Source organism: Neomonachus schauinslandi, chromosome 3, assembly GCF_002201575.2.
Source record: "Neomonachus schauinslandi chromosome 3, ASM220157v2, whole genome shotgun sequence".
NCBI classification, from domain to species: Eukaryota; Metazoa; Chordata; class Mammalia; order Carnivora; family Phocidae; genus Neomonachus; species Neomonachus schauinslandi.
In genome coordinates this window covers 78,997,987-79,011,450 of record NC_058405.1, presented here as the reverse complement: position 1 = coordinate 79,011,450, position 13,464 = coordinate 78,997,987, and the positions used below count along the sequence as shown (strand labels likewise).

Genomic DNA, 13,464 nt, shown 5'->3' with positions numbered 1-13,464 from the left:
AGTAAGACCAGCTACTAATTTGGCAAACAATGTAATTATGAGGCAATAGCATTCTCCATGAAAATGATGGATACTTTTTGGTCAGCTGATTTGCCAGGAGTCTTTCAGAGCCTTCAGTCTTGAGTGCGTTCAATATGAGACATCTAGCACACAGTACTTACCACCTAACAGGCACTTACTGTAAGAAGGGTTCCCTTCCACCTTTGCTGTTACCAAATCTTGAGGTATTTTTCCATTCCCCAAGGCAATCAATGTTATGTTCCTACCTTCCTTTCCTTTATCAATTTTATGATCTTGCTAAGTTTATATATTCTGAATAGCTTTAAATCCTTTTTGGGATGAGGATATAAATGAATTGCTCAGGGGCCAAATGATGCCATTCAATAGTTCATAAAAGAGGTTTACAACTTTGTGGGTACCATAATTCCTGTTTTAAATAGTTTGCAGGGGGCGCCTGGGTGGCTCAGTCGGTTAAGCGTCTGCCTTCGGCTCAGGTCATGATCCCAGGGTCCTGGGATCGAGCCCCACATCGGGCTCCTGGCTCAGCGAGGAGCCTGCTTCTCCCTCTCCCTCTGCCTCTCTCCCTGCTCATGCTCTCTCTCTGTCTCTGTATCTGTGTCTCAAATGAATAAATAAAATCTTTAAAAAAAAAATAAATAAAATAGTTTGCAGGTCTGTAACAACCCACGCTTTACTTTGAATGCTTTGAACTGATGACAAATCTATTAAACAATATTTCAAAATCAGATGTAACTTAGTAAAGGGGCTGGAAAGAAAATGTGTAAAACTAAGAAATCAGTAACATAAACTAAGAAACAATAACCAACTTTTATGGCAGTACATTTTTTTTTTTAAAGATTTTATTTATTTATTTGAGAGAGAGAGAGAGAGAGAGCACATGAGAGGGGGGAGGGTCAGAGGGAGAAGCAGACTCCCTGCTGAGCAGGGAGCCCGATGCGGGACTCGATCCTGGGACTCCAGGATCATGACCTGAGGGGAAGGCAGTCGCTTAACCAACTGAGCCACCCAGGCACCCTATGGCAGTACATTTTTACAGAGGTAGTGTTTCATACATACGGGACTGCCTTGGCTTATAAATTAACATAAAAGTTTATGCTAAAGCAAATTATTTTTGGTTTGAAACATCTTTTTAAGCTTTCAAAGTTTCAACTGCTTTCATGAGACACAAGTTACCTTCATGTAATGTGTACGACTACGTTATTTTTATAAAGTGACCTAGATGTCAGGAAGTTCATATAATTGTACTTCCACCAAGAGTGCTGACTGCCCAGACAGCACGTCTCTGCTGCATGAAGATTAGAATTTTCCTGATGAAACTTCTGCATTGTAATTCAATGGTTTTTGAAAATCATAAAGAAATGTAAAACATCAAAGGCAATTTATTACTGAAGATTATTTGTCAAGTTAAACTAGACTTGAAAGATGCTTTCAAATCAATTTCAATCCAGGAATTACTCCTTTGTGTATTCAGAAATTATTTTTGTTTATCTTGCTGCTCTTCAGAAATGGTGCATAAAAGGAATGAAGATTACTTTGAAAAGGTCTCTTAAGATGAACTTACACTTGGTTTTCCCTTTCTAAAAAATAACTAGTAATTACCTATAATTACAAGAACACAGATTCTGGTCTTTTCTTTTTTTTCTTCCATTCGTCAAGGACTGTATCACCAGATTATTCAACCTAAGCATGTTGCAAAGGATGTTCACGAGAATTCTAGTCCCATAAGATGCTTTGAATAGAAACCATTAAATAGGCTGATAAAAATCTCATTAAGATCTTCTAGTTTCCAACGTGCATTAATGTAGTAAAGCTTTAACTTCACAGTTAAAAAAAAAACAACCCAAAAATCCCCACTTGTTTTATTTCTCCAATTTATTTGATAACAGCTAAGTTATAAAGAATTAGTGATTCGTGAAACTTACTTTAGGAATCACTTTAGGATTGTTGTTGTAGGAACAGGAGCTGAATATTCAACAGAAATTGAAACCACTGACTTAAATCAATCAATTTTCTCATATAGAAAAGAAGAAACAGTAAATAATATGGTGAACTCTACCCCAATACCAACATGGTGGTTGTGGCTAGGGCTAGAAGGTCACATTTTATTGATGTGAAGGTATCACAGTATTTAAAAATAATTAATGACTATCAGGCATTAGACTTTGTATTAGGACGTTTATTGATCAAAATGTGTTCTCAGAAATAATCTTTAAATATAATGGAATCTACTGAGCATCTCTTATATCCATTACCATGTTTTAAATTTTTCCTTTGGGAAGAATTAATATTATTTATGGTCCTATTATATAGATGAAAGGCCCATGGAAATTAACATAAACCCTAAATATTAGCTTAGTTAGGAAATCAATCTAGGTCTCTCTGCTTCTCCCCTGTACCGTACCAGTTCAAATGGCTTTACCAGGTCAGTCCTCAGAAAGGACCATCGAGGGCAATGCAATTATAACCAGGTATACAAATGAGTATTGCAGCCTAAGATCTCAGGCTTACTAATAGGAATATTTGAAGACTCACCTGGCAAAGTAAACTGAAGTGAACACCATAAAAACTTAAAACTGCTAACTACTGTGGAAATAAGAATATTTAGCACATCCCTATTTAAGCGCTCTTCACTTCAGTTTTTTCATTCTTCAACTCCTGGAATCATCAGTGACTTACCTCTCTCTGTTCAATGTCATGCTAGATGTTAAAAATAATTTACCCGGAAAGAAGTCAATAGGAGGTGAGACAGAACGCTGCTATTAGTACTGTATGGAATTTCTGGGTGGGAGATTTTCTCAATAGTTTCACTGAACATGCTATTGCTTCTGCTTAGTTTTAAAAGAAAGTCGAATTGAACTGCCATTTGAGATTACAAAGAATGCACAGACTCAATCTGGGATGCTATAACTAAAACACAAACAAAAATGTCATATATCTAACCAACGCATCAAAGGCATTATTCACAAACCACTCAATATAAAATGACTGTATTTTTAGAGAGAACCATTAAAGATGACTTTTAAAAAATACTAATTTTTATATATGGGACCTTTAAAATCGTCTATGGCTCTCTTCAAATGACAGATGATTAGTCTGTGCCTAACGTCCCCCCTTAATAATGAAAGAGGGTGAATCAAAAACTCAACATGTACTCTACTTACTCTGCCTCTTAAACAATCTGCTGTTTCTTTATCCATCCTTGGAGTAAAATCAAATTTCAACATAACCTAAGAAATACCATTATAAATCAATGAATATTCAAAGCAAAATCAAGTTTAAAATAAATATATTTCAAGCATTTCCTTTTCTTAAAAAAATTAACTTTCCACTGCACATGTTTACAAGATTTAAGATTGGGCAAAGGGTTCAAGTCTGTAAGTCTAACACAGAGCATGATGGTAATTTTCAACTTTCCCTGAAAGGCTGAAAAGAATGACCCAAACTACTAAAAATATTTACTGCAAATATGCCCAAATCCATTGATTTAACTAATAACTCTGAAAATGTTTCTAAGACCGTGAGGTGAAATAAAAAAATATGCTCGATATTGGAGAATATAAACGAACTTTTTTCTTTCTGAATTTTGAATACTCTATTACGGTTTGGGTGTTTTCTCAGAAGGTTAATGCAAATCTTTATTTTATCTGTACAGATATGTCTCATGTTTTTTATTCAAAATTATTTTATGATTATGCAATGTCCCCAGTGTCACATACTATGATTGTGAACGAACTAGCACCATTTCAATAAGCTTCATAAAACAGTCTAGCTAAATACCCATGAACAAATCACACATGGTCAAAACACAACTGTAATAAAAATATTTAGTGAAAAGACACATTTAACTCCCATTTATGGATTTTAAAAATACAAATAAAATTTTATCAATCTGATATTCAGCTTCTAACTGGCTCAGTACATAGCCTTATTTCCTAAAATCATACTGTAGCATCTTTTGAAAAATTAAATGCAACTTTATACCTTCATTAGTAATGTTAATAGAGGTAAATATTTAAACAGCATACTCATCCCTGGGTTTCTTTAAAAAAACTGAAAAGTCTTAGTGTAAGTTTAAAATTTTAATATTTATAAATTTAAAAAATTTTACACGTGCTGAATGGTAGCAGTGCTAACATTTTGTGACCATCAAACCACAAACTCACTGCATGGAGCTTCTTTCTTTGTACAGAGAACCAAATCACAATACCAGTATTTGCAATTTGTCAGAATCTGATGTGGTTAAAAAAGACACCACGCCAGGAAGCCTGGGCTCAGAACACACTTGAGGTCAGATCCCCATCAGGTACATGGTGCGGATGCAGTACTTTTAATTTCAGGCTAGGAACATTAGCTATTAGTACACATCTGACAGCTCCTAATAGCTAAGAGGCCTACGAATATAGACAGAAAAAGAAAACAAAACCTCTCCACTGGCAGGAAGGCCTGGGAATAAGTGAAGAGCAAAGCCCAGTGGATGCGGTGGATGAAGACGGCTTTTGGTGTGGGTCTCAGAGTGTGATGTGCCAGCCGCACCTCCTAGTCACCACTGAAGCTGCCGCAGAATACTTCAGTCTTTTCTAAGCAGAGGGAGCTACAGGCCAGCTACAGGCCATCCTCTTTAAAAAAAGAATGGATGCCCATTATTAGGTTTATATCTTTGCCTGAACCAAATATATTCTTTGGCTAAGTATGTTATGGGTTCCCATTATCATCAGTCAGGAATAGTTCACATTTCTCACATCTAAATCTAAATATTTAAAGTTGAGCTTTCACCAGGGCACTTCAAATCAATTTGAGCTCAGCCATATACCTAATCTGGACATTTTTTAATTTTAGAAAATCAATTTTTAAAGAATTCTTAAATGTAGTGTTTTACCAAATCAGAGAATATCCACTTGCATTTTAAAATAATTTAAAACATTATTACATCCTCAAATCAGCTACGCTGTTTTGTAGAAGAATTTACAGAAAATTATGTTAAAAAACTTTTATCCAAATCCATTCTTTATTCTGTTTAAAAAACAAACAAACAAACACTAAGAAGTATTGAGGTTCCTTCTGCCTTAACAGCTAATATTTTATTCAGGATATCTGTGAGACAGCTAACTTATAAGGTCTAATGACAACCACAGAAGTGGCAAACAGAAACAAGTAAAACTGTTTTAAAAGGGTTTTTTAAGGGTTCAGCTGACACCGAATACTAGACTAGGATACTCAAACCTGAAATCCTTGGAACTGAAAGCTAGTTCCCTTCCATACTTGAGGGATTCATACAAGTATTAACCGAAATGGGAAATATGGTGGTATTAGAAAGACAAAGACTTGACATCTTGGTAAAAGAGAAAGTTCAATCAAAGACAGTAGGGGGAATGTTAAATATTGCTGGCTGGGGGGAAGTTATAATAATAGAGATGCTTGGTTGTGATGTAAAAAAAAAGGTAGTAACCATCATATCTGAACAGAGTAATGTAATATAATTAGATACATGGTTTACAATGAAATAAGACTAAATTCTTAAAATTTGAAAAATACTGCAAAGTTTTTTGTTTTTTTACATGTCATACTTTATACCAGACAAAAAAATCAATGCAGTGATGTTAACATGCCCCTCCTGTCTTCCAACAGATTAAGAGACAGCCAGGCAGAAAGACCCAGATAACTGTGTTGAGAAGGACACTGTCAAATACTGCCAAATAGTTTAGCTACCCAGGCAGCCACCCATCCAGAAGGACTGTAAAAACAAACTAATCCTTTTAACAGAGCTACAAGAATACAGTTACAGGTACTGTTAATATGCATACAAATTGTGAAAGGACCAAGTCCCTAATGATTGTGCCTTGGGACTCTGTAGAGACTATGCCTTTGGGAAACAAATGGGAAAGAAAAATAAAACAAGAAATAAGCCAAAGGATGAATTGAAAACTAGAAGTTAGATCACCACATCAAAAACCAATGATGTATTGTATGGTGACTAACATAACATAATAAAATTAAAAAAAAAAAAGAAAACTAGAAGTTAAAGGATATTATATATGAACAACAGAAATTTCGTAAAGCACAAAATTCTAAAAATCATATCGTCAATGGTGTCCCTTTAACATATAAAGAGGGGGGCACAAATAATGTTTTTGTTTTTAAAACTCTTTTAACAACTTAGTCTTAATAGTACGAATCAATTTACTAGAAATAAGCCAGTGTTCTTTGACATTCACTGGGCCAAGAGCATTCAAAACTGGACAAAGTAAAACAGAAGACCCAAACTAAACAAATATTCAATCAGGCAGACATACACAAACACCCTGAAAAGAAGTCTTAGCCGTTGCAATTAAAGTGGCATCCCCATTACCTAGAAAATGGTGGTGGCTGTTTTTCCCCAGTTTGCCACTGATCAACATTCTGGCAATACTGAAGTATCATTTGGTCCAATCCGAAGTAAATCTCACTTTAATTGAAACTCATCTAATGAAACTGCAGTATTATAATAACATCTGGGCCAATTCAGCAGATACATTACTGTCTAGAGAGAAGTTACTAAATACTGATGCCTTTTTATTTAACAAGGCATTTCTTTCCTACTCATCTTTACTTTTAACAATTTGATTATAGTTTTGTCATGGCCAGCAGACCTACCCAGTTAAGCTGCATATTTCAGCGTCCTTTGGCAAAGGGACTATACTTACTGAACACACAGATACGCCCAGCGCACAACTAATGAGAAAGCGTGAGGGAGCTGGGAAACATAAAACACCAAGTACAATGCCACATCGGACTTTCAAGTTAAGGGGAAAAAAGAAGAAAAAAAATCTAAAAATAAATGCACTTGTTCAAAGTGTTTTTAAAAATATAACATGTATATTTCATGAAGAGTGATATTAGTTTTTTCCTAGCTGTCTTTTAAGATGCTTTTGCTCCACCTCAGTTGTTACTCAACAGTGACTGAATTAAGAGTAATGTTCCTCACAAAGTTACGGCCCTAGCCTTTGCATTCACTCGTGTCTAACGTCACATGCACAGGGTGGGTGTAATTTCGACACTATAACTGTTAGTAGCACAGAGTTATACAGAGTTTTGCACAGCATCGCATGTGAAGGTGCATATACTATATGCAATTCAGATATGAACACTACATTCGAAGGACAGTTGAGCGTGTAGGTGTCAAGAACACAGCAGAAGGAGAAAACCCACCCCTTAGAAGCACAGTTTCAGAGTGCGCCTGCACCAGAGTCCTCTGTCACTGTGCTGTGGGATTTCTGACACTGAGGTGGGCAGAGTTTCATATGCCTGCAGTTTATAAATTAGCTTTCATTTCCATAATTTAAGCTGGCACACAGAATTAAGGGGAGCATGGCAGCAGTACAAAAGTCCTGATTAGAAAAATCAAACTAGAGGATCTAAATAGGAATTTTTTAATCTCTTAAATTAAATTTACATGGCTCCTGTGAAATGAGGAGAATGTCCACTCTAGCATAATTATTGCCCCTAATGCCCCAACGTATAATAGTCTGTATGAATCAGTAATTCACATCCTTTAAAATAGTTATTGCTTAAGCAAGCCACTCAGAGTAGATTATTAGCCATGGGCTACATGGCTGAAGAGAAACATACTCAAAAAGTTAGACTACATATGAATGAGCCTTTCATTTCACTCATAAACCCACATAAATACACGATCAAAAGGGCACCAGGTTCATAGCAGCTAACACCCTAAACCAACTCTGAAGCATCAAGACTTGATTTCTTACTAAAACAAATCTGCTTTTTTGTATTTTCTTCTTAAAATTAAGGCAATGAAATGGCTACAGTTCCTAAAGTTCTTTTCATGGAACAAAAATATACATGTATTTTCCTCCTCAAGTTCAGGCATCAGAGTATGATTAGAGACCTGTTTTACACAAAACCTATGACACCAGGCTGATGTTAAAAAAAGAAAGAGTGAGAGTGTGAGTGTGTGCTACAAGAAGCCAACAAACACCCGGTGTGTTTTCTTCCTGCTCAGTTACAAACCTTATCATCAAAGGGAGGAAAAGTCTGAAAGCACAAAACCTCTTAGGAGTTTCCAATGTCTTTTGCATTGATTCAAAACTTTTGGGGTGGCAGAGGGGAGGAGCTTATTAAAATGAAGAATCCAAGGCCCAACACACAGAAATTCTGACTCCGAGGATCTACAGTTGGGCCCAAGAATCTACCTTTTCAACCAGCTCCTCGAGTGATGCAAGTGATGTATGGACAACATTTTGAGAAACAATGGGGAGCATATGTCCATCTAATGTTTAATTTAACAAAAATTCTGAACTTTGGCTAGCCACCTAATGTTTTGATAAAGGGGGAAAGGCACTGAATATGCATTTCATGGTGCCCATATCTGTTTGCACATATATGGAATTGGAAATCTTAAATCACCATTCAAAATCTACAAGACATATATGACAGACTGTGGCTAACACCCAACTGCAGAAGCTGATTCAAAGGTGACCTCTCCTGTTTCACTGCATTACATATCAAACTTTCAGGCTCTCCAAAATCCAAAACGGCCAAAGAACTGAAGAACAGGACAAGACTCAAGTCAGCTTTTTAGCAATTCAGTGCACTTTGCAGAAAGATCTAAATTAAGCATAAAGTTTTGTTGTTTATTTTACACAAAGGAGACCACCAACATTTGCCATAAATTCTTCTAAACTCTTTAGGAAGGCCATCTTCTGCTTCCGATCCAGCGTAGGAGGAGTGCTGCTTGCAGTAAGCTTGTTGAAGGCATCTGCTAATCTCTGGTAAATAACTGGGTCTTGTTGACTTGACAGTAATGTTTCAACCAATTCAGAATATTCAGCCTATTGAAGAGATAAAGTACACATAAGAACATTTATCTTCCTCAAACATCACACAAGTAGATCACATCAGGTACTGGGGTTGTGGGATTCTGAAAGGCAGGGTCTGAAAGCTCTTTCTCTTTTATATTAAAGTGTAACTGTCATATAACATTAGATTAGTTTCAGGTGTAATTCCCTATTTGAATACACTGTGAAATGATCACAACAACTCTTTTTAATGGTTAACATTTACTGAAAGTTTACTATATTTCAGGTACTGTTCCAGTCATTTACATTAGTAACTCACTTTTTATAACAATCCTATGAAGTAGGTACTGTTTATACTCCTGTTTCACAGACGAAGTTCTTACATACAGTGAGATTAGTATGTCCAAGATTGCACTGCTTTTAAGCAAGAATCCAGGCTGCTTGGCTCCAGAAGTCATGCGATTACCAACTTTGTTGTGTCGCCTCTTCTCTATTTTCCAAGCACATTATTCATATTTATTTTGCATTTTATATATAACCTAAGTCTGCAACCTGACTTTCAACAATTTCCCAGAGGTTAATATAGACATCCTGTCAACACAGTTCTGAGGACAGCAGAGTCACACAAAGGCAGACAGGAGTTGTTTGGGAGGAGGTGGCATAGTGGGAGGAGTGTATTTCAGTCTTTTCTCAAGGTGGAAGTAGAATACTCTGAATGAGCACATGTGCTCTGAACCAGTAATGGACCCAGTGGCTCTGGGAGAAAGGGCAGGAGAAGGAGCGGAAGAAATACAGGAACATGGGAGTAGGGGTGGGGGTGTATGTGTAGAGCTTCTATTTTTAATGCCCTCTATAATAAAGCCTTATACAGAGGAGTAGGTGTGGGGTTAAGGGACATTCAACCAAAACAGCTTTTCAAGATAAACTCTCTTGAAAAAAAGCAGGTCTGACATTATTTTTCATTAGCTTCTTGGAATATCATGATAGACCAAAATGGTGAAATGAAATGTTAATTACATCTGGAAAGGAAGAGTAACGCATAGTATGCCATCCCTGACCCACAAGCATGGAATCAGGATGGCCACCCCAAATGCTTTATCCAAGGGACAGACCTGCTCACAGAGGAGTTAAGTATAAACTCAAATCATTTCCCTATTCAAAAGAAATGGTAGTCCCTCTGGGGCCAGACCCAGCAAGATATTATACCAGCCACACCTAAAGCCCTGCTCTCTTTTCTACAATGTGTAAATATGGTTTTTTAAAAAAAGGCAACTGGAATGCAATGGCTTGTATCTATGGGAACAAGAAGCCTATCTTCCTAGTAAGCAACAAGGAAGTAAGATGATAGCGAAAGGACACAGACCTGAGTTGGGTACCTTTCCTACAGAGCACAGCAAGAACTGATGTGCCAGAGTACCTCTGGCTTGGGGCGCAGATGGTATAGGAAGTCTACAGGGAGTCTTTAAGTAATATGAAAGGCCTCAAAATCCTATCTTTATTAAAAAGGTAAATAAAACCAAACCCTGAGTGCCACTCACAGCAAATGCTATGGACTCTATACAAGGAAGGGAAAAAAAAAAAAAAAGCCAAAGCTTTTTAATTAAAAAAAAAAAAAGTCAATCACTTAGTCATGCAGGACATTTACATGTGCTTGGCGGTGGGGGTGGCGGTGGGGGTGGACAGACAAAAAAGAGGGGAAAGGAGTGTTGGGAAACTAAGGCAGCTGATGACCCAATATGGTTCTTCTCATATACCTGATGGTACCTACTCTATTGGAATAGGGAAGGGACAGGTGAGATAGCGGAACTTTTCTCCCATTACATTAACCCCAAACAGTGAGTGAGCACTTCAGAGTCTTTAAAGGCTGAGCAAAATAAAATGAAACAATATACTCTTTTCCACAGTGTAATATTAAGTAATACATTTTGCATACTATGATAGGAAATACACACTGTTGATTTCCATGCTTTCTCAAGGCAGACTCCTTTGGGTTCCCAGTCTTACTCATCTGGTCTCCCTTACAAAACTGTGAATTCCTCAAGGACAGAAAACATTCACTGCTATTCTTTCAGGTTGATTCCTGGTTCCTAGCACACTTGTTTAAGGACAAGCTTTAGGGCAGCAATCAATGCAAAGGATGATTCACAACAGTGGAGAAAGGAAAAGAAGTCCTTATTAACTGACAAACAGATTTTCAAATAAACACAGAAAGTCAGAGCTGACAAGGAAGTAAAGAAATATAGCCTGAGACAGAACTGAAGCAATGAGTCACAGACTCTATAAGAACTGGAAGTATTAAAGGCCCACTCTCTGCAAGAATAATCTCCTTGCTAAAAAAATGAGAAGAGTCCCATGAAGAGACTTGTGTCCAGTACCTGATGCAAGCACACCAACGTGTAGAAAGCTTCACCAGCTGCAGTGGTCATCTCTGTGTTGTGCTTTTGCAAAACCAGCATATCAAAAACCAGCTGAAAGTACACAACATAAAACCTCTAAATAAAAATATATGATGATCATTCAATCTTCCAGCCCCTCCCCATTCCAAAAAAGAAAAAGAGGGGTAGTAGTTGTTCTTATTAAATAAATCTGAAAATTAAACAGTTTTTTAAAAACCCAATCATAATGTACAGATGTTACCCCTTGCTGTGATACGTGAAATCATCAAATGACCATATTCCCTGTTACCTTTCCCACATCGATTTTCAAGAACACACAATAAAAGCAGAGAATAATGTACCCAGGGAATTGATCTCCAGAAAGCACGGTGAAGAAAAAGTAATGATTTCCTGCTTTATGAATGATGTAAGCATTTCCTCATTTGAATGAAGATGTACATGCAGTGACCATACTTATTAAAGCAGATGGTTTCATGACAGGCCACCCAAACATCTTACCTTAAGAAAGTGCCGTGTTGCTAGAAAAAGTGGTGAATCTGTTTCTTGTGCTTTAGCACACTGTTCAGCTAATGGTGTCAAAGCTTCCAGGCATAGCTGGCAAACCTCCGAACTCATTCTGATCATGAAGGTCAAGGAACAAACTAGATAATTTGACTTATAAAAGATGAAAAAGTTATAGCTATTATCAAATTCTAAGACTGAATACAGAGGAGTAGATTAGTGTATGGCATTATGTGAGAAAAGGCTTCTGGTGTTTCTGAGAGGGTCTTGGACTGTAGATTTCTAGGTTTCTGATCATGAGGACACAAGTGATAAAAAGCCTTATTATTCTCTACTATCAGGTAGCTAAGATCTGAGACTCAGCAACAGTACATGACATTACTAATTGGGGCTCCTAATGAAAGAGTGACTTCAGGACCAGGTGCCAAACGCCTTTGGGATCTGTGAAAGGAGGAGAAGGTGAGGCAAACTAACGAAAGAAACAGAATTCAGGGAGGTAGATGACTGTTTTCTTAAGAAATAGAACTAAACCACTAAGGAAAAATTAAAAACACAAATTTTAAAAACTTTTCTTTAGGTAAGATCTTTTACCCCAAGTGACAAATGATACTGATGTTCATTTAAAGGATATGATGTCATTCCTAGCTCTAGAGAGTACATCAGACTTTTAAAAAGATCTTCAGGAAGCTGTGGTATTTTTTCAGGAAAAATCTCACAGATAAATGTGATTAATTTGTAGTACTGATTACAAAGGGTTGGAAACTGAAAAAGAAATATTAAATATTTAGATGCTTACTGATATCTAATTTCTATTTTCATTAATGCAGTAAAATAAAATAATAACCAACAAACTTGAAGTACAATGATTTCTTTAAAACATATTGATTTAGAAGACATGAAGACCAAATTAAATGTAAAAATAAGTTATAATAAAGGGAATATTTTAGTATACAAAAGTAATACATAGTAGAAACAATGATCTTCTGGACAGTTAATAAAAGCTACAGCCAATTCCAGATAATCTGTTGACCTTGAAAAAGTAGACAAAACAGTCAAATTTCAAATTATTAAATGACCTATGATTAAAACCCTTTGCAAATGTGTTTATTTGCATTCCAGCATATTAGAAAAATACAAATTGTTAAGACTATGTGTAGAATAGAATATCCACTCCTTCACACTTCCAAAAGTTTGTTGACAGTCCTGGAAAACTGAAGTAAAAAGTAGGCAATGCACACTTTTAACTTTACTTAAGGAAATACACATCTGTTTAATGGTCTATTTGATGAGGAAAAAACCTCAAAACCAAACCAAAAAAACCCTAAAAGCAAAGCAATATACAGTGGCTACATGAATACTCGGCTCACGGGGCATCAGTATCCTCTCCCAAAGACATTTCTCAGGGAAAAGAAGCATGCGGTCCCAGCCCACTCTGTGGGAATCTGGCAGCACCTCCTACTCTTTTTTTTTTTTAAAGATTTTATTTATTTGACAGAGAGACCCAACAAGAGAGGGAACACAAGCAGGGGCAGTGGGAGAGGGAGAAGCAGGCTTCCCACCGAGTAGGGAGCCCGATGTGGGGCTCGATCCTGGGATCATGACCTGAGCCAAAGGCAGACACCCAATGACTGAGCCACCCAGGTGCCCCAGCAACTCCTACTCTTAACCGCAAAGTCCAACCACTTCTCAACCTCTATATTCTTCCTTCCCACGACTGACTTCTCTTTCCCTCTCCCACTCTACCTTGTGTGAGC

The 13,464-nt window shown here is 36.9% G+C and overlaps 1 protein-coding gene across 2 annotated transcripts in view; it reads right to left on the bottom strand.

Moving 5' to 3' along the window:
- Positions 1-8,533: 8,533 nt before the first annotated feature.
- XPO4 (exportin 4) overlaps positions 8,534-13,464 on the bottom strand; it is a 117,954-nt gene continuing 113,023 nt past the window's right edge. Inside the window, exons 20-23 of one of the 2 annotated variants that reach the window (XM_044913582.1) lie at positions 12,321-12,472; positions 11,708-11,825; positions 11,189-11,281; positions 8,534-8,846 (exon numbers count right to left, since the gene is read on the bottom strand). In XM_044913582.1, coding sequence (XP_044769517.1) covers positions 8,649-8,846; positions 11,189-11,281; positions 11,708-11,825; positions 12,321-12,472 — 561 coding nt within the window. In that variant the 3' untranslated portion in view covers positions 8,534-8,648. The remainder of the gene's footprint in view (positions 8,847-11,188; positions 11,282-11,707; positions 11,826-12,320; positions 12,473-13,464) is intronic. The other variant, XM_044913583.1, reaches the window with a different exon arrangement.